Below are 26,256 nucleotides of genomic sequence, written 5' to 3' on the forward strand. Positions count from 1 at the left end.
TCATAATATCAATTTTGTTCATCTAGATGCCATTGAACTCCTGATGTTACTGTTCAGATAAAACTGAAGTCCTGATACTATTGTTCATAAATGACATTGAAGTTCATAAATGACATTGAACTCCTGATGTTATTGTTCATCCAGATTACATTGAACTCCTGATGTTATTGTTCATAAATGACATTGATCTCCTGATGTTATTGTTCATCCAGATTACATTGAACTCCTGATGTTATTGTGCATCCAGATGACATTGAACTCCTGATGTTATTGTTCATCCAGATTACATTGAACTCCTGATGTTATTGTCCATCCAGATGACATTGAACTTCTGATGTTATTGTTCATCCAGATGACATTGAACTTCTGATGCTATTGTTCATCCAGATGACATTGAACTCCTGGTGTTATTGTTCATCCAGATTACATTGAACTCCTGATGTTATTGTTCATCCAGATGACATTGAACTCCTGATGTTATTGTTCATCCAGATGACATTGAACTCCTGATGTTATTGTTCATCCAGATTACATTGAACTCCTGATGTTATTGTTCATCCAGATGACATTGAACTCCTGATGTTATTGTTCATCCAGATGACATTGAACTCCTGGTGTTATTGTTCATCCAGATGACATTGAACTCCTGATGTTATTATTCATCCAGATGACATTGAACTGCTGATGTTATTGTTCATCCAGGTGACATTGAACTGCTGATGTTATTGTTCATCCAGGTGACATTGAACTCCTGATGTTATTGTTCATCCAGATGACATTGAACTCCTGATGTCATTTTCATCCAGATGACACTGAACTCCAGATGTTATTGTTCATCCAGATGACATTGAACTCCTGATGTTATTGTTCATCAATGAAATTGAACTCCTGATGTTATTGTTCATCCAGATGACATTGAACTCCTGATGTTATTGTTCATCCAGATGACACTGAACTCCTGATGTTATTGTTCATCCAGATGACACTGAACTTCTGATATTATTGTTCATCCAGATGACATTGAACTCCTGGTGTTATTGTTCATCCAGATGACATTGAACTTCTGATGTTACTGTTCATCCAAATGACATTGAACTCCTGATGTTATTGTTCATCCAGATGACATTGAACTCCTGATGTCATTTTCATCCAGATGACACTGAACTCCAGATGTTATTGTTCATCAATGACATTGAACTCCTGATGTTATTGTTCATCAATGACATTGAACTTCTGATGTTATTGTTCATCCAGATGACATTGAACTCCTGGTGTTATTGTTCATCAATGACATTGAACTTCTGATGTTATTGTTCATCCAGATGACATTGAACTCCTGATATTATTGTTCATCCAGATGACATTGAACTTCTGATGTTACTGTTCATCCAGATGACATTGAACTCCTGATATTATTGTTGACATTGAACTCCTGATATTATTGTTCATCCAGATTACATTGAACTCCTGATGTTATTGTTCATCCAGATGACATTGAACTCCTGATGTTATTGTTCACCCAGATGACATTGAACTCCTGATGTTATTGTTCATCCAGATGACATTGAACTCCTGATGTTATTGTTCATCCAGATGACACTGAACTTCTGATATTATTGTTCATCCAGATGACACTGAACTCCTGGTGTTATTGTTCATCCAGATGACATTGAACTTCTGATGTTACTGTTCATCCAGATGACATTGAACTCCTGATGTTATTGTTCATCCAGATGACACTGAACTCCTGATGTCATTTTCATCCAGATGACACTGAACTCCAGATGTTATTGTTCATCAATGACATTGAACTCCTGATGTTATTGTTCATCCAGATGACATTGGACTCCTGACAGAACTCCTGATGTTATTGTTCATCCAGATGACATTGAACTCCTGATGTTATTGTTCATCCAGATGGCATTGAACTTCTGGTATTATTGTTCATCCAGATAACATTGAACTGCAGATATTATTGTTCATCCAGATGACATTGAACTCCTGATATTATTGTTCATCCAGATGACACTGAACTGCAGATGTTACTGTTCATCCAGATGACATTGAACTCCTGATGTTATTGTTCATCCAGATGACACTGAACTCCATGTGTTATTGTTCATCCAGATGACACTGAACTCCAGATGTTATTGTTCATCCAGATGACATTGAACTGCAGATATTACTGTTCATCCAGATTACACTGAACTGCAGATGTTACTGTTCATCCAGATGACATTGAAGTATTAACTCAGCAACTTAAGAAACCTTGGGTCTACTGCCTTTAAACTTATAGGATAATTGCCCTGGTCAGTAGATGCCTTCTTTTGTTCTTTGGGTCAGCAGGTCAGTGTTCAAGGTCAGACTGAAAATGGTGTCTTCAAAAAAACTAAAGAAAGCTTTGACCTACAGTTTTGAAACCTCATTAGACGATTGCCTGAAGTCAGTAGATGTACACTATTAAGTTGGGTTCTCTTAAATAGTTTTGTTTTGACCATTCCAACCACAATTATTAACAAGAACTGTCCGTAAGGCAGCAAGCTCTACTTTTCTTGGTGCTTGACTCTGAATTAGAGCTTTGTCAGTAAAAACTTTATAAAACTTTAACCAAAACATTCTAAGTTATAAAGGAGCATAACCCTGTCAAAATTCAAACCAGAATTATGGGGATTTTTTCTCTTGGTGTAAACTTTGATAGTAAATAACTATTTTAAGTTTCAAGTCAAAAGCTTTGATAGTAACAGAGATATTGGAATCATTAGTTAAGAAGGGGCATAACTCTGTCAAAACTCAAATTAGAGTTATGGGGATTGTTTCTCCTGGTGTAGACTTTGATAGTAAATAATATTTTAAGTTTCAAGTCAATAGCTTTGATAGTAACAGAGATATCTGACTTTATCAAAAACTTTAACCAACGGCTACTCCGACAACAACGCGAGTACAATTATAGTCGAAACATCGAGCTAAAAAATGAAAGCAAATCCTAATTTTGAAGAAAAGCTATGCAAATCTGGAGGCAAGGAACTATAAATGTTGATACACTGCCATACTATATTTTCCCTGTATGAATTCATATCAGCCATTCTCAGCTTAAATAGCACTCTCATAACAAATAACAATATTTCTGCTATTGAAGTTTGGAAATAGCAATTCCTGAATCTACTTAACCATTCAATATCAAAACCACTGGGAAATTTGTTTGTAATGCACATTAAAATCAATTTGAGTAAGTGTGCCCAAAAGTATTAGTTAAGACTGTTTGTCAATTCCAATGAACGATTATGAGCTGAGCAATCAATTTCCCACATTGATTGACTTTCACATTCAAACAGAATCTTAAAATGGTGGATGAAAGAAATTTATCATTTCTTTGAAATCTCATCATTTCTGACCAGGTAATTTACAGTGAACTTATTTCTAAGGCCACCAAGTAAGGTCACTGTAAACTAATTTCTGTGGCAGCTAAGTAAGTTAACAATGACTTCATTTTTGTAACTGACAAGTAAGCGTATAATGTATTCATTTCTGTGACTCCTAGGTAAAGTAACAATGAACTCATTTAGTTGACGTAATGGTAAGCTAACAATCAACTCATTTCTGTGATGGCCACATAAGGTTACAATATATTTCTGTCATCGCCAGGCAAGGTAACAAAGAACTTACTTCTATTAAATTTAAGTTACAATTCATTTCTGTAGGCAGCCTGGTTAAGTAACAATGAACTGACAGTTCTTTGACGTCATGGCAAGGTAACAATTAACTAATTTCTGCGATGGCTACATAAGGTTAAAATATATTTCTGTCACCGCCAGGCAAGGTAAAAAAGAACTTACTTCTATTAAAGCCAATTAAGTAAGGTTACAATACATTTCTGTCACTGCCTGGAAAGGTAACAAAGAACTCATTTCTATAAAAGCCAAGTATGTTACAATTCATTTCTGTAGGCAGCCTGGTAAAGTAACAATGAACTCAGTTCTTTGACGTCACAACAAGGTAACAATAAACTCATTTCTGCTATGTCCACTAGGTTAAAAAACATTTCTGTGACAGCCAGATAAGGTAACAAAGAACTTACTTCTATTAATGCCATGTAAGGTTACAATACATTTCTGTCACGAACAAGTAAAGTAACAAGGAACTCCTTTCTATTAATGCCAAGCAAGATTACAATTCGTTTCTGTGACAGCAAGGTAAGGGAACAATTAACTCATTTCTATAAACGCCAAGTGTACTAGCCCACCAGCTCAACTCAATAATGAGAGCCCAAATTTACAGATCACAGGGTTTTGAGTTCAAACCACCATGCAAGGCATAATATTATGTTCTCCATGACAATTTGATAAAAGATGTGACTGAAACATTCCTTCACCGCCTCTGATTCACGTGGGGAAGTTGGCAGTTATTTGTGGAGAACAGGTTTGTACTGGTACAGAATCCAGAGCCATTGGTTAGGTTAACTGCTAGTCGTTATACATGTATAACTGAAATACTGTTGAAAAACGGTGTTAAACAAACAAACATTATAATGCCAGGTTACAATACATTTCTGTCACCGCCAGGTAAAGTTACAAAGAACTCATTTCTATTAATGCCAAGTAAAGTTACACTGTATTTCTGTGACAGCCAGGTAAGGTATCAATGAGCTCATTACTATAACAGCCAGGTAAGATAACATGCATGCAAATATTGTAGAGCGGATATTCAATTACCTACCTTCTTTTTTTCATAAATTACATTTCTGTGTGTCTTACAACAACTGATTATAAGTTAAAGTTTGGACACTGTCTGTGCAAATTAAGTACCACAGAGTATGAACTCCACACAACCTCTTTCAGTCTGTTGTTCTGATAATGAGTTTCTGAGAAAACAAGTTTGTAAACAATTAATTCTGACTGAATTAGCTTGCAATATAAACAGCAGTCTGATAGATTTGTACAACTACAAAAGGCCACACAAGTTTCAATCAATATCATTCAAAAGGAGCATGACAAAAGTAACAAATTAAATTATTTAACAATGTTCTGACAATGTAAAAAACATTATAAAATACATCATTTTATTTGGTATATTATGTAGAGGGAATACTCATTTATTTATAATATTTTGCTATATCTGTTACATTGGGTTGAATCCTTTGTATTTCTAAATCATGGACATTTTTCCAGATAACCGGGTTTACTATTGTTTATATTATAAGACTGTATCATTATCCGATGAAATATAACAAGAACTATTTGGACTGACATTTACATTCACAATTTAATTAATCAGTGCAGCTTTCAATGCAACCTCAGGAGAAAAACTGCATTTCTTAGAAAAGGTAACCTTGATTGGAATGGCAATGAAAAGTATTTTTGGTATTTGAATATTTGTTCAACCTTCCAAACTGATACTAAAATATTCCTTCGTCAAATAAGAATCCTATGTGTAAGGTAATGCAGTGACTTTTCAGCTTTCCAGACTCAATATGGCCCTCATGACATTATTTCAGAAACCAACAGGGTGACAGATCGAAAAACTTTCTGCCAGCCACAGGATGGCTATGTTACATGAAAGAATCTGATCCCCAATGATAAAACTGTATATTAACCAGCCCTGTTTGAACAAGAATCTCAGTCATCTTGCTGGTTCAACATCTCTGGCACTGATGGGGTACCTGGTTAGATCCAAAAACTTTCTGCCAGCCACAGAATGGCTATGTAACATCAAGGAATCTAATCCCCAATGATATTACTGTGCATTAACCAGCCCTGTTTGAACAAGAATCTCAGCCATCTTGCTGGTTCAACATATCTGGCACTGACGGGGTACCTGGTTAGATCCAAAAACTTTCTACCAGCCACAGAATGGCTATGTAATATCAAGGAATCTGATCCCCAATGATATTACTACAACTGCATTAACCAGCCCTGTTTGAACAAGAATCTCAGCCATCTTGCTAGTTCAACATCTCTGGCACTGACAGGGTACCTGGTTAGATCCAAAAACTTTCTGCCAGCCACAGAATGGCTATGTAACATCAAGGAATCTGATCCCCAATGATATTACTGTGCATGAACCAGCCCTGTTTGAACAAGAATCTCAGCCATCTTGCTGGTTCAACATATCTGGCACTGACGGAGTACCTGGTTAGATCCAAAAACTTTCTGCAAGCCGCAGAATGGCTATGTAACATCAAGGAATCTGATCCCCAATGATATTACTACAACTGCATTAACCAGCCCTGTTTGAACAAGAATCTCAGCCATCTTGCTGGTTCAACATCTCTGGCACTGACGGGGTACCTGGTTAGATCCAAAAACTTTCTGCCAGCCACAGAATGGCTATGTAACATCAAGGAATCTGATCCCCAATGATATTACTGTGCATTAACCAGCCCTGTTTGAACAAGAATCTCAGCCATCTTGCTGGTTCAACATATCTGGCACTGCTGGGGGTATCTGGTTAGATCCAAAAACTTTCTGCCAGCCGCAGAATGGCTATGTAACATCAAGGAATCTGATCCCCAATGATATTACTGCAACTGCATTAACCAGCCCTGTTTGAACAAGAACCTCAGCCATCTTGCTGGTTCAACATCTCTGGCACTGACAGGCTACCTGGTTAGATCCAAAAACTTTCTGCCAGCCACAGAATGGCTATGTAACATCAAGGAATCTGATCCCCAATGATATTACTACAACTGCATTAACCAGCCCTGTTTGAACAAGAATCTCAGCCATCTTGCTGGTTCAACATATCTGGCACTGACGGGGTACCTGGTTAGATCCAAAAACTTTCTGCCAGCCACAGAATGGCTATGTAACATCAAGGAATCTGATCCCCAATGATATTACTACAACTGCATTAACCAGCCCTGTTTGAACAAGAATCTCAGCCATCTTGCTGGTTCAACATATCTGGCACTGACGGGGTACCTGGTTAGATCCAAAAACTTTCTGCCAGCCACAGAATGGCCATGTAACATCAAGGAATCTGATCCCCAATGATATTACTGTGCATTAACCAGCCCTGTTTGAACAAGAATCTCAGCCATCTTGCTGGTTCAACATATCTGGCACTGATGGGGGTATCTGGTTAGATCCAAAAACTTTCTGCCAGCCGCAGAATGGCTATGTAACATCAAGGAATCTGATCCCCAATGATATTACTACAACTGCATTAACCAGCCCTGTTTGAACAAGAATCTCAGCCATCTTGCTGGTTCAACATCTCTGGCACTGACCGGGTACCTGGTTAGATCCAAAAACTTTCTGCCAGCCACAGAATGGCTATGTAACATCAAGGAATCTGATCCCCAATGATATTACTGTGCATTAACCAGCCCTGTTTGAACAAGAATCTCAGCCATCTTGCTGGTTCAACATATCTGGCACTGATGGGGGTATCTGGTTAGATCCAAAAACTTTCTGCCAGCCGCAGAATGGCTATGTAACATCAAGGAATCTGATCCCCAATGATATTACTGTGCATTAACCAGCTCTGTTTGAACAAAAATCTCAGCCATCTTGCTGGTTCAACATATCTGGCACTGATGGGGTACCTGGTTAGATCCAAAAACTTTCTGCCAGCCACAGAATGGCTATGTAACATCAAGGAATCTGATCCCCAATGATATTACTGTGCATTTACCAGCTCTGTTTGAACAAAAATCTCAGCCATCTTGCTGGTTCAACATATCTGGCACTGATGGGGTACCTGGTTAGATCCAAAAACTTTCTGCCAGCCACAGAATGGCTATGTAACATCTAGGAATCTGATCCCCAATGATATTACTACAACTGCATTAACCAGCCCTGTTTTGAACAGAAAGCTCAGCCATATTGCTTGTTCAATATCTTTTCAGATCTTTATTTTCTATGACAGCTAATATAGATTAAGTAATATGGCAAATGTAATTTGTTTCACATGAAACATGAGTATCCAAGTACAAATCAAGACATTTTCTAACAATTCATAGAAAATCTGGCGACCCCTTACAAACTTCACTCATAAAATATGATATTATTTCATTTATGGAGTCCTGAAAATCTTTTATTGTGTAAATAATCTGACACTATAATCAGAATTAACTTTCCTGCAATGCTATGGAGAACATAATGACTCTTCTGGCTATCAAAGTAACAACCCCTGCGATCTGCAAATCTACACTGTCCTTAGTGGGCGGGCTTTTCACTACCGTAGGTCTTGTGAACTATTCAGTTTAATCATATTTTATTGCTTATATATACATGTATTTACAGAAACAAAACATATATGATACATTGAAAAGCAAAAGGTTGTGCCCCAAGTTCTTACAACATTAGCGATCGGCCCTCCCCTAAAAGCTGTGAACTAGTATTGACATTATCCTTTTTCTAAAGTTTAGGTTTATAAGCTATCTCAAGAATCAATGGAGTAACAAGATTTCTGATGACATTAAAAAGTCTAACCAGAGATTTCCTGGGAACACTTTTAAAATGTACACTCAAATCATGAAATGTGATTAGAAAATGTTCATCAAAATGTAAAGTTACGACAGTAAACTGATTTGAAAGCAAGTACAACACTCAGGTGAAAGTTTTGATATGGAACATCTCAGACTACTACTCTAGGGATAAAATCTTCTAATTTTCCCTTACTGTAGGCAGTTCCATCAATAAAAGCAAAAATTTCTAGAGCATCTGTTTCTTGACTACAACTGAATGACTCAAACACTCATGACAAAATGTGTATCTTATTTTCATTTGTATATTAAATGACAGATTGTATGTAAGAACAGCTGTTGTAAAATTTATCCTACAACAAAATATGTTCTAAATACCCTCTCACCAATATCATGGTGAAGTAGCAAAGAAGTTTCTTGCTGTAGAGTTAATTCCCCTGACACAAGATATTAGTGATGACTTCCCAACACAAGAACTGTTTTAAAGTCAGACTGTATGGGCCTCCATGTCCAAGCATTTAAGGTAACTGACTGAATCACTTGCTCCCCCCCCGCCACCAACTGGGGGTTTGAAACATTGCTTAGGGAGAAGAACTTTTTCATGTGATGAAGCCATCCAGTTGATTATGGAAGGTTTTCTATTCTACCCCAGGTACCTGCTGTGACTGAAATAATTCCTGGCTGGGCAATTTGAGTCTTCCTACATTACCAAAAAACTGGAAGTCATCATAACTATCAGCTTTAACTGTGTTGATCCTTACTCAATAAATAATAGTCTTAAACCTAGCAATATTCAAGGTCATGTTGGAAGATCAAATGCATAACCAAGGACCGCAGATGGTATGTTTCAGTTGATTCTATGTTTCTATCAATAAATGCCACTCTAAAATCAGTTAAAAACATTGTCGAACAAATTTACATTATTATGGCCAATTTCCAAATGTAATCCAGATTCCACTGATACATAATCATTACTCATAATTCCTATAGATTAATCAGTAATTGCTGCTCTGTTATTCCTTTGATTTCATAATTATACTAGTAGTTTCAAAGCTTGTTTTATTGAGTTTACTGTACATTCAAATCACACTGGATAACTGCCAATCCTGACATCCGGTGGATAAGAAACCACAGTGGAAAAAAGATCTGTCTCTTATTTATTTCTATTGATAGGAAGCAAGTTATTGCCATTTAGTTTAAAAACAAGCCCCCTAAAAGAATTTATGTGAAATTTCCAGATATTATAATTATTCATCTGTGAAAATATTAGCCCTTACATAATTGTGGGTAAAAATATTCCTGTCAAAAAAACAATAAAATTTGTGATAGGCAGCTGGTGAAGTTGGATATCGGCCAGCAAGAACACTTCCTAGTAAAAACATGGGGTCTGTCAGTATGTGGACCCTTAAATATAACTTGTATTGTTCAATCATAGACTTGTCTTATTCTGAATATACTTCAAATCTTCTACTGTAATACCAAAGTCAAGATGACACTATACCACTGCGAAGTCAGACTCTACAAAGACAACCCATAAAGCTTGTTACCATGCACTGGCTCATCTGAAATTCCTGGTACCTAGTAAATCCAACGTTACAATTTTGAACTTGAAGACCCTGGATGTTCCTTATCACAATTTTGAAATTGACAAATGCCAAGGTATCAATTTTATAATTTTGGGAAATGAAATTCTTTTTAAAATGGCCTAAATTAATTTGTCTTTCTAAGGTCCTATTGTATTTGAACTTCTATCGAAAGACAGCATGCTCAACTGTTCAAAAATATTTATCAAGATGTTAGTATTAATTGATGAAAGCATGAGTAAAGAAGTGGCTGTAGAGGTAATCTAAAAAATAACACATATGTTAGTGTGAGGAATGTGATTTTTTGTGGGGTGAGGTGGGGTGGGGTGGGGGAGTGTTAGGGGATGTTATGGGGGAAACAGGGCAGAAATATCAGGGACTCCAGTACTAAGAAATATACTGATATATATAGTGAAATTGAGAAGCTTGCCACAAACCTACCAACACTATTATAAAATCTGACTACAGTGACCTTGACTTTTGAGGTACATGACCAAAAACAAAACCATGTCTGCCCCTTATAAGATCAACTGTGAAACAATTATTATAGGTTATAGCAGTTAAGATACAGTGAAACTGAGAGGTTTGTCAAAACACTATAAACAACACTACTACAACATTTGACAAAAGTGACCTTGACCTTATGACAGCTGACCTTTAACTATCAGCTGTCTGCCCTTTACCAAGGTCAAACCTATGTGAAGTTTAATAACGGGCAGTAGTTAAGTAGATACGGTGAAACTAAGAATCTTGTCATAAAACTTTAAAACAACCAATTTCTTTGACCAAAGTGACCTTGGCCTTTAGAATATCTTACACTAAACTTATAGCTGTCTGTCCCTTACCAACACAAACCCTTATAAGAAGTTTGATGATAATTGGGGTTGTAGTTAAAAACATATAATGAAACTGAAAGGTTTGTCATAAAACTTTAACATACTGTATCACAATGCCATTGTCAGAGCAAGTACAATAGACCTCCTTCGAATAGTCAAACTAAAAATGTACAGCACAGTAAATCACAACGGCAAGTATTTTACCTGGGATAACGTTTGAGCATCTGAAGTCTCGAGTCTGAGCCTCCAGATTTGGAGACTGGCAGGCTCTCTAGGTTAGCCATCAACAGGTTGATCTGAGCTTTTAGTTCATCTGTATACATTGACTCCATCTCCTTTACTACAAACTTCGGATGCTTCCGCAACTGAAAAATCACAAAAAATCGTCTACCTTAAATCTGACTTGTAGTTATAAAACCTGTTACATAGTAAGGGACATTTTGAAATAGTGTAAATTCAAATCTTAAAAGACTTATAGCCTCAAAGAAATTATCGTTTAATATTTGTTTCCTCCAATTAACTTTTTATTCTTCTGGATGACATTTTTTTCTTAAATTGCAAAGAAATCTGATCCTTTAATAATTAGTTGTTTATCTTAACATGATTAAACCAAAAAAAGTAGTTCCGGCAGACCTACTTGGGTGATAACAGTGAATGATCTAGATTTTATTTCACTGATAGAATCCAGTATTTCATCAATCATAGCATAAAATAAAATTCCATATCAAAACATTTAAATAATTCTTTGAATGTATTATTATTGTATTATACACTACAGGACATTAAAAATATTCCCTCTTTTTATTTTCACTGATATTTTAACTTTGTCATTTTCTTCTATTTCTCACTCTTTACATTGGTTTTTGTCTGTTTGTCAGATGCTGATTATCTATCATCTTCAGAGAAATTGAAATACATTTAATTACAAGCAAAGAATCCATTTCATCAATTGCCTTCTCTTTTCAAAAACATTTTCAGACAGCAGATGAATCCCAAATGTATTTGTGTTTCTTAAAAGTCATTATTTGTTTTATTCCCTTTAAATTCTTAAACAGCTTGTTTTTGGCTCTCTTGTAGAGTAAAAGATGTCTCCACATACTGGAAGAAAATACAGATGACTGCATGCTGTCAATGACCTTGAACATTATTTCTTGATATCAAACCAATGAAAAACTTCCTACAATGTACTTCCCCACATGAAAACAGAGAACAAGGTATCCCAGCTAAGACAGAATTCCATTTGTGAGTAACAGCCATGTCGGACTTGCAATTATGCAAGACAGGCAAGAATTATGCACATTGCGATTTCTATTTTAGAGCCTTTAAATAACTCTTTAAATATATGTGATTTATTCTCACAAAATATTAACTTCTCTTTGCATTCTACTGATTCTTCTTTAAACTGAATTTAATTCATTATCTAGCAACCACTTGTCTAAACTGGTGCCTTTCAATGTGAACACTTCAATTTTTCCATCAACAGAGAAGACTGTGCAGAGATAGTGTGATATGCATTATAATTAATCAAACCAATCTTCAGAAGCATACTGGCTCCAACCAAATATGTTCCAGAAAAAGGGCATGGTGCCACAAATTACCATTTAGATAATTTCATACAGTCTGTACAACCTCATCTAATTGATCAAGATGTCCCACCGGAATGATCATTCAATATCTTATCTCCAATAATGAATATTCATGAAATATATAGTGAAGGGTAATAAAAAGTCAACAGAGCACAAATCATGTTAACACATTCTTATTGATTCCAATGGAAACATTTAACTGAATCAAATATTTGTATAGCGTTTCCATAACATGCTGATTCAGCAAAACAGCCATAATAATGAGTCTCACCATGAGAAAACCAACGTACCGTAGTGCATTTGCAACCAGCATGGATCCAGACTGGTCAGGATCCATGCTGTTCGCTTTCAAAGCCTATTGCAATTAGAGAAACCGTTAGCGAACAGCAAGGATCCTGACCAGACTGCGCATCTGCCAGGCTGGTCTGGATCCATGCTGGTTGCAAATGCATTATTTTGGTTTTCTCATGGTGCGGCTCTTATGTAGTTTATACTAATTTATTTTTGGTCAATTGTGGAGCAAGGTCTACAACTTATATTAGACTAAGGGTAAGAGAGAAGATTTTAATGCTGAGTGCCAAGCAAGGGAGCTACTGGTACCATTTTTCACGTCTTTGGTATGACGCGGCCGGGGATCAAACCCACAACCTTTCGCACTCAAAGTGGATGCTCTACCACTAGGCTATCGAGGCGGTACTTATATCAAAATCTGACTGACATACAACTTTAAAGGAAAATAACTCTATAGATATATTAAATAGGAAATACTGATGAGCACAATATTTCCAGTAGAGACTTAAGCAAAAGGGAAAGTCCAGTTATCAAGTGTGACAATACTTTCTTAACAGAGAAGTAATGAATAATTTGGGAATGAGATACAATAAAGTTATTCTATCAGCAGCTTTGACCAAGTTGTTGTGTTTGGCTCACAAGTATTTTGCTAGCCCTCAACCACACAAGCTGCAACCATCCAATTCACATCAGAAAAAGCTATCTATTTTTCATGGAAGATTTGCTTATGCTGAACATGTATGTTCTGTTATCTCTTGTTGATGGCAATCTGTGATGGACAGGACACAAAATAGATGCAATGACTTAAAAAGCTTTTGATCACTAGTATGACCTATACCATTGAATTTTAGCTTTTGGGCTTGACACATGATGATCAAGCAAAAAAAAAAACACTTGAAAATATATTTACTGGCTACTCCATTTACATTCAGATAGATGACCATCCATTTACTGAACAGCCATTATGAAGACTTAAACAAGTATGCCCCCCTCCCCCCCTCCCCCCAAAAAATGATGCTAAGACAAGATAGAAGACCTGGAGCAGTGTCATAATTTCCAATGATTGTGCTTGCCTACTGAATGCCCTTGTTTTATGACTCTACTAAATTGCTAATTACTGCATCTTATTTATTTTTCATGGCATAAACATCAATAGTTTGTAGCATTTTAATTACTTAGACATATGAGGTAGTGTATATCAGATCTAAAACTACTAAGAGTAAACAGCTCTCTTTTCTTTAATGAGCTTAAAGATTATGTACATTTTGCATTACATACAAAAAAAAGAAAGTTTTTTCTTACTGCCATACATTTTCTCCCAAAATTATGATATTCTGTCTAAAAGCATTTCCCATTCCTACCATTCCTGGCAAAAGTGTTGAGTTTTTAGCGTTAGGGTATTTAGTAACGTCTCTTTTTCTGAAAACTGTTTGAAAATGAAAGCAAACTGGTGCTTTGTAACCATACGCATTTAGCAAGCACTCTCAACCAAATATATCTTTTATTTGGTGGCAAAATGAACTAGGAGTTTGCTGTTTCTAGCATAAAATATATTAATATTATTCAGCTTTCAAAATGGGAATCAGGTCAAATTTCAACCCAAATTTGACCCAAAGATAAAAGAAACAAGAGGGCCATGATGGCCCTAGGTCGCTCACCAGAGTAACACACCTTAACAAACATGTTTGACCTAGTGACCCAGTTTTTGACAACATATGACCCAGTTTCCAACTCATCTGAGTTTTCAAGAAGATAAACATTCTGACCAAGTTTCATGAAGATTTGAGCAAAAATGTGGCCTCTAGTGTTTTTTCCTTCAATTTGGCATAGTAACCTAGTTTTTACCCAACAGGACCTAATTTTAAACCTGTCCGAAATTTCATGGAGACAAATATTCTAATTTTCATTAAGATTGGACAAAAAATGTGGCCTGAGTGTAAACAAGCATTTTCTTTCATTTGACCTAGTGACCTAGTTTTTGACACCAAAAGACCCATATTAAAACTTGTCCATGATTTCATGAAACAAACATTCTGTCGAGTTTTGTGAAAATTGGAGCAAACAAGAGCTGTCTCCATAGGATGACATATGCCCCCGATGGCACTTTGAATGAGTAGTTATGGCCGATGTTAGAGTTTAGGACCTTTGACCTACGGAGCTGGGTCTTGCGCGCGACACGTCGTCTTACTGTGTCACACATTCATGCGTAGTTATTTTAAAATCCATGCATGCATGACAAAGATATGGACCGGACACGCCCATCAATGCACTATCATGAAAAATGACCTTTAACGTCTAAGTGTGACCTTGACCTTTGAGCTACGGACCTGGGTCTTGCGCGCGACATGTCGTCTTACTGTGGTACACATTCATGCCAAGTTATTTGAAAATCCATCCATGGTTGACAAAGATATGGACCGGACACGCCCATCAATGCACTATCCTTTAATGTCTAAGTGTGACCTTGACCTTTGAGCTACAGATCTGGGTCTTGCGCGCGACACGTCGTCTTACTGTGGTACACATTCATGCCAAGTTATTTGAAAATCCATCCATCGATGACAAAGATATGGACCGGACACGCCCATCAATGCACTATCCTTTAATGTCTAAGTGTGACCTTGACCTTTGAGCTACGGACCTGGGTCTTGCGCGCGACATGTCATCTTACTGTGGTACACATTCATGCCAAGTTATTTGAAAATCCATCCATCGATGACAAAGATATGGACCGGACATGCCCATCAATGCACTGTCCTTTAATGTCTAAGTGTGACCTTGACCTTTGAGCTACGGACCTGGGTCTTGCGCGCGACACGTCATCTTACTGTGGTACACATTCATGCCAAGTTATTTGAAAATCCATCCATCGATGACAAAGATATGGACCGGACACGAAAATTGCGGACAGACCGACAGACTGACAGACCGACAGACTGACAGACGGTTCAAAAACTATATGCCTCCCTTCGGGGGCATAAAAAGTGGCCTGACCTTTAGAGTATAAACAAGCCTTTCCTTTGATTTTACTGTGACCTAGTTTTTGATCCTACATGACCCAGAGTCAAAATCATACAAGACTTCATGATACCAAGCATTCTGACCAAGTTTTATGAAGATTGAAACAAAAATGTGGCTCCTAGAGTGTTAACAAGATTTTCCTTTTATTTGACCTAGTGCCCTAGTTTTTGATCCCATATGACCCAGATTCAAATTTGGCCTGAAGATCATCAAGATAAACACTTTGACCAAGTTTCATGAAGATAGGTTCATAGATATTGCCTCTTATAGTGTTAACAAGCTTTTCCTTTGATTTGACTGGGTGACCTAGTTTTTGACCCCATATGACCCAGATTCAAACTTGACCTAGAAATCATCAAGACAAACATTCTGACCAATTCTCAAAACTGTGGTATCAACAAGATTTTCCTTTGATCTGGCCTTGTGACCTAGTTTTTGACCCGACAACCCAGATTCAAACTTGGCCTAGAGGTCATCAAGATAAACATTCTAACCAAGTTTCATGAAAATAGCATCATAAATGTGGCCTCTTAGAGTGTTAACAAGCTTTTCATTTAATTTGACTGGGAGACCTAGTTTTTGACCCCATATGACCTAGATTCAAACTTGACCCAGAAATCATCACAACAAACATTCTGACCAATTCTCAAAAGTTTCAAACTTAAAATGTGGTATCTAGAGTGTTAACAAGATTTTCCACTGATCTAGCCTTGTGACCTAGTTTTTGACCCGACATAACCCACTGACCAAGTTTCATGAAGATAGGGTCATAAATGTGGCCTCTAGAGTGTTAACAAGCTTTTCCTTTGATTTGACCTGGTGACCTAGTTTCTGACCCAACATGACCCAGATTCGATCTTGACCTAAAGATCATCAAGATAAACATTCTGACCAAGTTTCACGAAAAGATAGGGTCATAAATGTGGCCTCTAGAGTGTTAACAAGCTTTTCCTTTGATTTGACCTGGTGTCCTAGTTTTTGACCCCAGATGACCCAATATCGAACTCGTCCAAGATTTTACTGAGGGTAACATTCTGACCAAGTTTCATTAAGATTGGGCCAAAATTGTGACCTCTAGAGTGTTAACAGTCAAATTGTTGACGACGGACACAGGGCGATCACAAAAGCTCACCTTGAGCACTTCGTGCTCTGGTGAGCTAAAAACAACTCTGAAAAAGAAAGCAATAACTGTGTTTAAGAAGACCTATAATCCTTTACAGTACATATGTATATACTTACCAGTCAAAATGCTAAAAAAAAATTGTAGTGATAAATGAAAATATAAACTTGCAAACAGATTTATATATAAGTAATACAAGAATAAGCCTTTTATATACATTTAAACTACAAACATGCAGCTACTATAGTAAAATTACTTAGATTGGCTGAGATTCTCATATGCATAGTGTATAAAGCTTATGTTAAAGACCTGCTCCAGTCCTACCTTTCAACCTTAAATTGTCACTAAAAAAGTATGAAAATCCTATTAACAGTGACGCCTGTCAAAATAGTCTATTTTATATAAAATTCTATATAAAATACCTGTGGTTTTGCTGCTAAAGTGTGGCGCCTGGCCATTAACTGTTACCTATTGTAATCATGAGTTGCATACACACAACAGAATTTGAATAGCCATGGAGCAGGGCTTTAAGGCTAGAAATAATGCCAAAAATGTTCACAGTTAGTGGCAGTATATGGTTTTTAACTCTAAAATTAGGTTTTAGAAAACATTGAGTATCATGTTTACAGGTATGTTGTAAAGGGGTATGTAGGATCTACATTGGCTGAATGGCTCTCAAATAAGTAACTTATACTTTTATTACACTGACATCTATTCTAATAAAATATGTCACTCAAAGCATGAAAATCTTGATTAAAATTACAGCATTTCTGAGATTGTGCACAAAAATACTATAAACAGCAGACCTTGCTGAAATGGAGCCGTCATAAAATTTCTTAAATTTTGCTCTTCAAGCAAATTTCAAAGACAACTCTGATGTTTGGTGTTTTCGTACACAAAATGGCTAAAATATTTACACATGATTGTTGCGGTAATTTGGAAACATTAATGTATAACTGTTACGTAATTTTCCATATATTATATGACATTTTTATTAGTTAAGACATCAATATAATAAACACAAATTATTTCACATTATGCTGTACGCTTTCAAAAAAATTTAAAATTAGGGGCCATTTTCTTGTATAAATCCTATGTACCACTTTGAATTTTGATACTCCAGACATATGTAACAGATACCAATCTCAACCATCCTTACTACAACATGATTACAACAAGAGGAATTTGGGTGCTAACTAAAAATAATGTTTATTATAGACTGATTATAACTGTGCGTTATATATAGTATACTTGATTATATGATAAAGCAAATGTAATTGTCAAAAATGTCTCATAGAACTTTAACAAGGTTTCCTTTCACTCTTGCAGATGTAGTCATCATAGAATCAAAATCTTCAAAACAGATAGTCGCTTCTGTACAGTATAAAGGCTCAAAACGAGACTTCCCGCTGCAGAACAAGCTGTCTAAAATTCTCTCTTATCTATTTTCCTGCAAGTCACTATATTAAAGGGAAAACAATTTTTACCTACAGGGTATATTTGTAATGGAACATCTAACTAAAGTGATCATAATGCAGTGGAACTGGACAGATTTTAAAGCTGCAAACAATTTCTTGATCATATTTAGATAATTATCTAGTCTTCTTTGCAGCTCTGTTATCATTGGAGTTATATTTTGATCAAAAAGCCAGATTTGACCTGCAATTACTACAAGTTTCTCAAGCCCTAGAGTCAATCTATATAATCATATTTTAGAATGGATGAGTGGATTTGTCAAGCCCTGATCATTATTGCCATGAATAAGTAGTAACCTCTAATTCAGCTAAATCCCTATTATTTTACTGACTGAATAACTTTTGAAAAAAAAAAGTTATATTAATAAATACTGTAACATAGAACTCAAAACTCACTTTCCTTACACATAGTAACAATGGAAACTTGTAAATTACTTGTAAAAATTCTGTAAAGCTTTAGGGATAGTATATGAACATCTATATGGTATAACTGCTTTCACTGCTATATGTAAGTTTCAGGGGAAAAAATCAGTTGAATAGAATATAAGCACAAATTCATTTATTCATTCCAGATCACTAACTGGCCTTCTGTATAATACAGTCATTCGTTTTTTCTGGGATTTCATCATACCTGGTACTGCTTTTTTGGGGGGCAAATTATTGCTACAGCCTATATTCAAACTTAGTTATCTCCCTGCAATATACATGAAACATTTTTTATAGTTTATTATACACATCAAGACAAGAAACTGTATGTCTTTCAAAAAATGCAAGCATGTGAAAAAAAACAAGAGAGCCTGATGGCCACCAGATCGCTCACCTGCATTTCATCGCAGACATCTGGTCACCAAGAATATTTCAAAGTTTCCATCAATACATACTGCAAAAAAGAACTCCACGTTTTTGGAAAAATTGCAACAACTCGAGCAATTTTGGTAGAAAATCATCCAAGAAACATTTCTGCCAAAGTGATATGAAATGTCATATAAGGTCATTTAACATAAATTATTTACTAGATTATAGCCATGCATTTTTTTTTCAAAATGATGAGGGGGAAGGGTTTATTTTTTTTTTATTTCTGACAATTGATAGTGTCCTGCATTTAAACACTAAAAAGTGACAATTTAAAACTAAACAAGAGCACCACGTTATGGAGCAAAAAATGCATGAGGAAATATGCCTATGAAGTTTGGAAATCATATGTTAAAGCATTCTGAAGTATTTTAACAGAAATATGTTTGCAAATAGACAGACGGATGACCAGCATTGTCACATAATAGCTAGGTCCATCTCATCACCTTGCATGACAGTGACCATGGCCTTTGCCTAAGAAACCTTACTTTGTACTTACTGTCTCCATAATCTGAACTTTTGACCCATTAACTTCAAAATCATTAGGGGTCATTCAATGCCAATAAGCAATGTACCTGCCAAGTTTGAGGGTAGTAGGCAAAGTTATGAGAGACAATTGCTTTTGCACTAACAATCACTGTAACCTTAACCTTAATCCTTAAAATTTATAGGGGTCATCTACTGCACATGAGCAGATGAATGTGCCAAGTTTGAAGATCATAGGTCTAGGGAATCTCAATATATTTAGCAAAAACTTTTTGCAGAAGCAGTCACTGTACACTTACCTTTTGACAATATGGCCAAAAAATCAACAAAGGTTATCCACTAGCATTATGCACCTGCCAAGTTTGAGCATTGTAGGTCATACATTCTAAAGATATTATGCAGAAATAAGTTTTAGTACTAACAGTCACTGTGACCTTGACCTTTGATCCACTAACCTCAAAATCAATAGGATTAATCCACTACCCATGAGCAATGTGCATGCCAAGTTCATGGACTGTAGGTCAAGGGGTTCTCAAATGCATTTAGTACTAACAGTCCAATTCAACCATGACCTTTGACCCATTGACATCAAAATGAATATGGGTCATGTGCTACATATGGGCAATATTTCAACCAGAAAGAACAGATGACCTGTGACCCTATTGGACGTATAAAAACAGTATTTATGAAAAATAGAGGGTTGCCAGGGAGGATAATCAAAGAATTAGTTTATTATGGCATAAGTAAAGCTACCCACGAACCCAAATGGTTTGGAAAAAACTTTGTTGAGCATTTCTGTGAATTATTTCAAAACAGGCCAGCTGCTTAGCGAGAAATGTCATCATGATTTGTTTTAATTTAAGTCTTCAAATGGAACTGTAAGATGACCATTCTAGAAATCCTAACACTACTAATCCTACTTGCACTAAATGATATCTGAAGAAATGTTGCTTAAGAAACTGTGAAGAGATGATGGTCAAAAACAATGGACAGTGAGTGATCACAATAACACTCCTTGTGCACTCTGTGCTCAAGTGAGCTTAAAATCAAGAGATATGAAGAAAAAAAGAATAGATAAAATATATAATGCACAGATATATGATATAAAGCAGTGAAAATACAAGGTCTAAGAAGCAATAATCACATGATCTGGGACGTTCATAAGCTGCTCTAGTCGCATTTTCTGCAAAATAAAATACAATAAATACCAGTTTAAGGTGAACAATAAGACATGCATAAGTAGTTTCATGAATTTACATGAACTACGAAATAGTTACAGTCTCAAAGAAAAAGAAGCCCAGCTACCATAATCCTGCTTTAAAAAAGACTTAGATTGTCACTCTGTAGCTCAGTAAAACTTGATTTTAGCACTTAAAATGTTGTATCTTGGGACTAGGACTTCTTTATGTAAGTAGACATTACTATAAATCTGTTCATTACTGTTCAATCAGTTACAGTTCTGGATCAAACTTTTGTTATATGAAAAGAAATTCTGCTGAAATTGTTACCATCAATAAATTACAACAATATTCAATTTCTCTCAAAAGCTGTTTGCAAAACATGTATGCCTTCATGAAGATCATTCAAGGTAAGTTGGTAATGTTCAGTCCCAAGTCAACTGTAGCCTTGACCTTTCACCAAATGGCCCCAAAAACAATAACGGTAATCCATTGCCCCGATATACCACTGCATTAAGTCTGACAAGCATTCCCCAGGGATCGACAGAAAATAGACCACTCTGGCATTGACTTTTGACCTTATAATTCATACATCAATAAAGGCCATCTACCAGCTACGGGACAAACATCCTAGTAAGACTGATGGTCTTAGACACAAGCATGCTCCAGTTATTAGTCATAAATCTTTTTCAGTCTTTAGGTCACAGTACCCGCGACCTTTGACATAGGGAAAACAACTGAGAATTTTTACTGACCACAGACTTTCATCTTACAAAATGACACAAAAGCATTCTCAATTTATTGACTGGGATCATTTTTATGACTAAAGGAAACTGTGACCTTGACCTTTTGATGAAATGAATAAAGCGGTCATCTAGTTACAAAATGTTATTACTCTATGACATGACTGCAAGCACAAGCATTCCTTATTATTTATCAGGCTTATCAATCTCAATGTCATTGTGGGCTTATGACATTCTTACCCCCAAAACAACTAAGGTCATTATAAGCCACAGTTTCAAAAGTGGTCTCAAGTTATTGATCAGAAACCAATTTGGTTTTGCTACAGCACCATTCTTTGAAAGACTTTGGGGTGAAGTTATACCATATTCAGAAGTTTTCTGTAAATCAGTCTATTACTTGTAAATAAACATTGGTTCACATGCTTCATAGTAATTTGTTTTTTGTTTGTTTTGGGTTAAACGCCATTTCTCAACAGTATTTCAGTCATGTAACGGCGGGCAGTTAACCTAACCAGTGTCCCTTGATTCTGTACCAGTACAACCTGTTCTCCGCAAGTAACTGCCAACTTCCCCACATGAATCAGAGGTGGAGGACTAATGATTTTAGACACAATGTCGTTTATCATAGTAATTTGTACAATGTAGACAAACACACATTACCAGCAGAAACTATATATTGACTTTTCTGGTACATTATAAAGGGACATCTATTATTGAGCTTGTGTTAAAATAAATACTGCAGTGATAGGAAAATTGATTTATCTGAGAATATACCTACAGCAACATTACGCCCAATGAGAACGTAAATCAATGACACCTACTAGTTACTAAAAGCGAAACATTATGTATGTAAAGTAACTTTAAATGCAAAGTTCCATCATTCAAAGACAGATAAAGGCCATTTTCAAATTAATCTCAATAGGAAGAAACCATCGATCTGACATATGCAAATTGATATATAGTTTCTAATTTCAAACAATTTAAACAAACTGCAGATTTTTTTCTTTTAGTAAGAACATCAGAATTAAACCCATTTTAAAACCTAAGATAGTCATGGTTAGAATTTAACAGTTTTTTGCACTTGTAAATTTTTGCAAGTATAAAAAATTTCAACTCGAAATTTATCCACTTTAGTCGCAATTTTGTTCAATCGTTTTTGGCAAAAACAAGGCCCTGTCCTCCATAACACTACCATTAAGCGTGTGTTGTACAAAACACAGTTATTTCCATCAAATATCGTGCACACGCATACCGGTAGTTACTGTGTTGCGTAATCAAAATCTGTAAACAGTTCACCCACCATGTAAAAACATCATCAATCGGTGCATACTGAGTAAAAAACATCATTTAAAAGGCGTATTTACAGCAGATCGAAACTGAAAGTTTAACAAATTAAAACCGTCATAATTTCTACGTGAGATTTTGCACTCGCAAAATTTTGTGAGTTTGGGCAAAAGTCACTCGCATTTTTCAAAATGTACTCGCAATTTCCGAGTATGTGAGCTTAAATTCAAACCCTGCAGTATTCACTTGGAATGCATGTCTGCTTTTAATTTGATCACTAATCAGGTGGAGAACCATATGTATAATTATGTCAATCATTAATTAAGCTAACTGTGATGTTTTAATGATATAAAGGAGCTTTTATTTTAATTTAAGAGCAAATGACAATCTGATTAGGTGACAAGTCTCTTTGATTTGAGAGAGATTCCTGATAGGTATCTCTGTCAGTCTGGTAGAAATCTTCCCTGAAAGTAATGAGTCATTTAATAAATTAATGACAATTTTATTTTAATACGAAACTTCTAAGCATGGTAAAAGAAATTCTATCATTAACTCTTTTCACCAAAAATTGATTTAATACTTACTGAAATAATAAATCAGTTATTAGAAGCAATTTGTGACACTGATAAAAGTTTCAATTAACAAGAGGACCATGATGGTCCTGAATCGCTCACCTCTTCCCACATGACCCAGTTTTGAGTATGACATCGTTTTTTCTATTATTTGACATAGTGACCTTGTTTTTAAGCTCATGTGACCCAGTTTTGAACTTGACCTAGATATTATCAAGATAAAAATTCTGACCAATTTTCATGAAGATCCATTGAAAAATATGGTCTCTAGAGAGGTCACAAGGTTTTTCTGTTATTTGACCTATTGACCTAGTTTTCGAAGGTACGTGACCCTGTTTTGAACTTTATCTAGATATCATCAAGGTGAACATTCTCACTAATTTTCATGAAGATCTCATGAAAAATATGGCCTCTAGAGAGGTCACAAGGTTTTTCTATTTTTATACCTACTGGCCTAGTTTCTGACCGCATGTGACCCTGTTTCGAAACTGATTTAGATATCATCAAGGTGAGCATTCAGATCGATTTTCATGAAGATCCATTGAAAAATATGGCCTCTAGAGAGGTCAAAAGATTTTTCTAATTTTAGACCTACTGACCTAGTTTTTGACCAAAGTTGAACCAGTTTCAAACTTGACCTAGATATCATCAAATGAACATTCACACCAACTTTCATACAGATCCCATGAAAAGTATGGCCTCTAGAAAGGTCACAAGGTTTTTTATTATTTCACCTACTGACCTAGTTTTTTAAGGCACGTGACCTAGTTTCAAACTTGACCTAGATATCATCAAGGTGAACATTCTGACCAATTTTCATGAAGATCCATTCAAGGGTATGGCCTCTAGAGAGGTCACAAGGTTTTTCTATTTCAAGACCTACTGACTTAGTTTTTGATCACAGCTGACCCAGTTTCAAACTTGACCTAGATATCATCAAGATAGATATTCAGACCAACTTTCATACAGATCCCATGAAAAATATGGCCTCTAGAGAGGTCACAATGTTTTTTCATTATTCGACCTACTGACCTACTTTTTGATGGCACATGACCCACTTTCGAACCTGACCTAGATATCATCAATATGAACATTCTGACCAATTTTTATGGAGATCCATTCACATGTATGGCCTCTAGAGAGGTCACAAGGTTTTTCTTTTTTTAGACCTACTGACCTAGTTTTTGACTGCACATGACCCTGTTTCGAACTTGACCTAGATATCATCAAGATGAACATTCAGACCAACTTTCATACAGATCCCATGAAAAATATGGCCTTTAGAGAGGTCACAAGGTTTTTCTAATATTTGACCTACTGACCTAGTTTTTGAAGGCACGTGACCCACTTTCGAACCTGATCTAAATATCATCAAGATGAACATTCAGACCAACTTCCATACAAATTCCATGAAAAATATGGCCTCTAAAGAGGTCACAAGGTTTTTCTATTATTTGACCTACTGACCTAGTTTTTGATGGCATGTGACCCAGTTTCAAACTCGACCTAGATATCATCAAGTTGAACATTCAGACCAACTTTCATACAGATCCCATGAAAAATATGGCCTCTAGAGAGGTCACAAGGTTTTTCTATTATTTGACCTACTGACCTAGTTTTTGATGGCACGTGACCCACTTTCAATCTTGACCTAGATATCATCAAGATGAACATTCTGACCAATTTTCATGAAGATCTCATGAAATATATGGCCTCTAGAGAGGTCACAAGGTTTTTCTATTTTTAGACCTACTGACCTAGTTTTGACCTCACATGACCCAGTTTCGAACTTGACCTAGATATCATCAAGATGAACATTCAGACCAACTTTCATACAGATCCCATGAAAAACATGGCCTTTAGAGAGGTCACAAGGTTTTTCTATTATTTGACCTACTGACCTAGTTTTTGATGGCATGTGACCCAGTTTCAAACTCGACCTAGATATCATCAAGTTGAACATTCTGAACAATTTTCATGATGATCTTGTGAAATATATGGCCTCTAGAGAGGTCACAAGGTTTTTCTATTTTTAGACCTACTGGCCTAGTTTTTGACGGCACGTGACCCAGTTTCGAACTTGACCTAGATATCATCAAGATGAACATTCTGACCAACTTTTGACCAACTTTCATAAAGATCCCACAAAAAATGTGACCTCTAGAGTGGTCACAAGCAAAAGTTTACGGACGCACTGACGCACGGACGACGGACACCGCGTGATCACAAAAGCTCACCTTGTCACTTTGTGACAGGTGAGCTAAAAATGCTAAAATATTTTTAAAGTCAGACAGAAACTGACAGATATATTCATACTGCTATTGAGGTCATTACGTGTCTACATTACCTACCAACTAATATCCCAGAATGATAAGACTTGTGAAAATCAAGATATGTCTACAGCACTGGTTTAGTCTAAGGAACCACTGATCTACAAATCATAAATAAGAAAGCGGAGGATTAGCGTATCAATGTACATGCATTCTGGAGGTTCAGGAAATGACCACGTAAGCATGTGTCACAATAAACTGCTAGTGTGCATTAAGCCATCACTAGAGGGCGTAATGCCGAATATACTCACGGCATGCAACACGAGTGTACTCACCTTGCACATGGTTTCTACCAACTGAAGTCGACTATCAAGCTCCCTGCGAACCTGAGCTGCTTGCTCATCAGCGTTATCCAACTGAAAAAATAATTCATGTTTGTTTATTCTGATATTATTTGAAAAGTTATTAAAAAGTCATATTTCAAATAACATGAATATTGTATAGATGACAGTGACTAGAATATCAAACTCTTTT

General features: G+C 36.1%; 1 protein-coding gene across 21 annotated transcripts in view; it reads right to left on the minus strand.

The window, feature by feature from the left end:
- LOC123530277 (calcium-dependent secretion activator 1-like) overlaps positions 1-26,256 on the minus strand; it is a 110,525-nt gene that overhangs the window by 70,761 nt on the left and 13,508 nt on the right. For 18 of the 21 annotated variants that reach the window (XM_053522023.1, XM_053522022.1, XM_053522013.1 and 15 more), the window contains exons 2-4: positions 26,058-26,138; positions 20,820-20,858; positions 11,049-11,209 (exon numbers count right to left, since the gene is read on the minus strand). In XM_053522023.1, the coding sequence (XP_053377998.1) occupies positions 11,049-11,209; positions 20,820-20,858; positions 26,058-26,138 (281 nt within the window). The remainder of the gene's footprint in view (positions 1-11,048; positions 11,210-20,819; positions 20,859-26,057; positions 26,139-26,256) is intronic. The other 3 variants (XM_053522025.1, XM_053522024.1, XM_053522014.1) reach the window with 1 other exon arrangement.

The sequence above is a fragment of the Mercenaria mercenaria genome, chromosome 13 (genome assembly GCF_021730395.1).
Source record: "Mercenaria mercenaria strain notata chromosome 13, MADL_Memer_1, whole genome shotgun sequence".
Classification (NCBI taxonomy): Eukaryota; Metazoa; Mollusca; class Bivalvia; order Venerida; family Veneridae; genus Mercenaria; species Mercenaria mercenaria.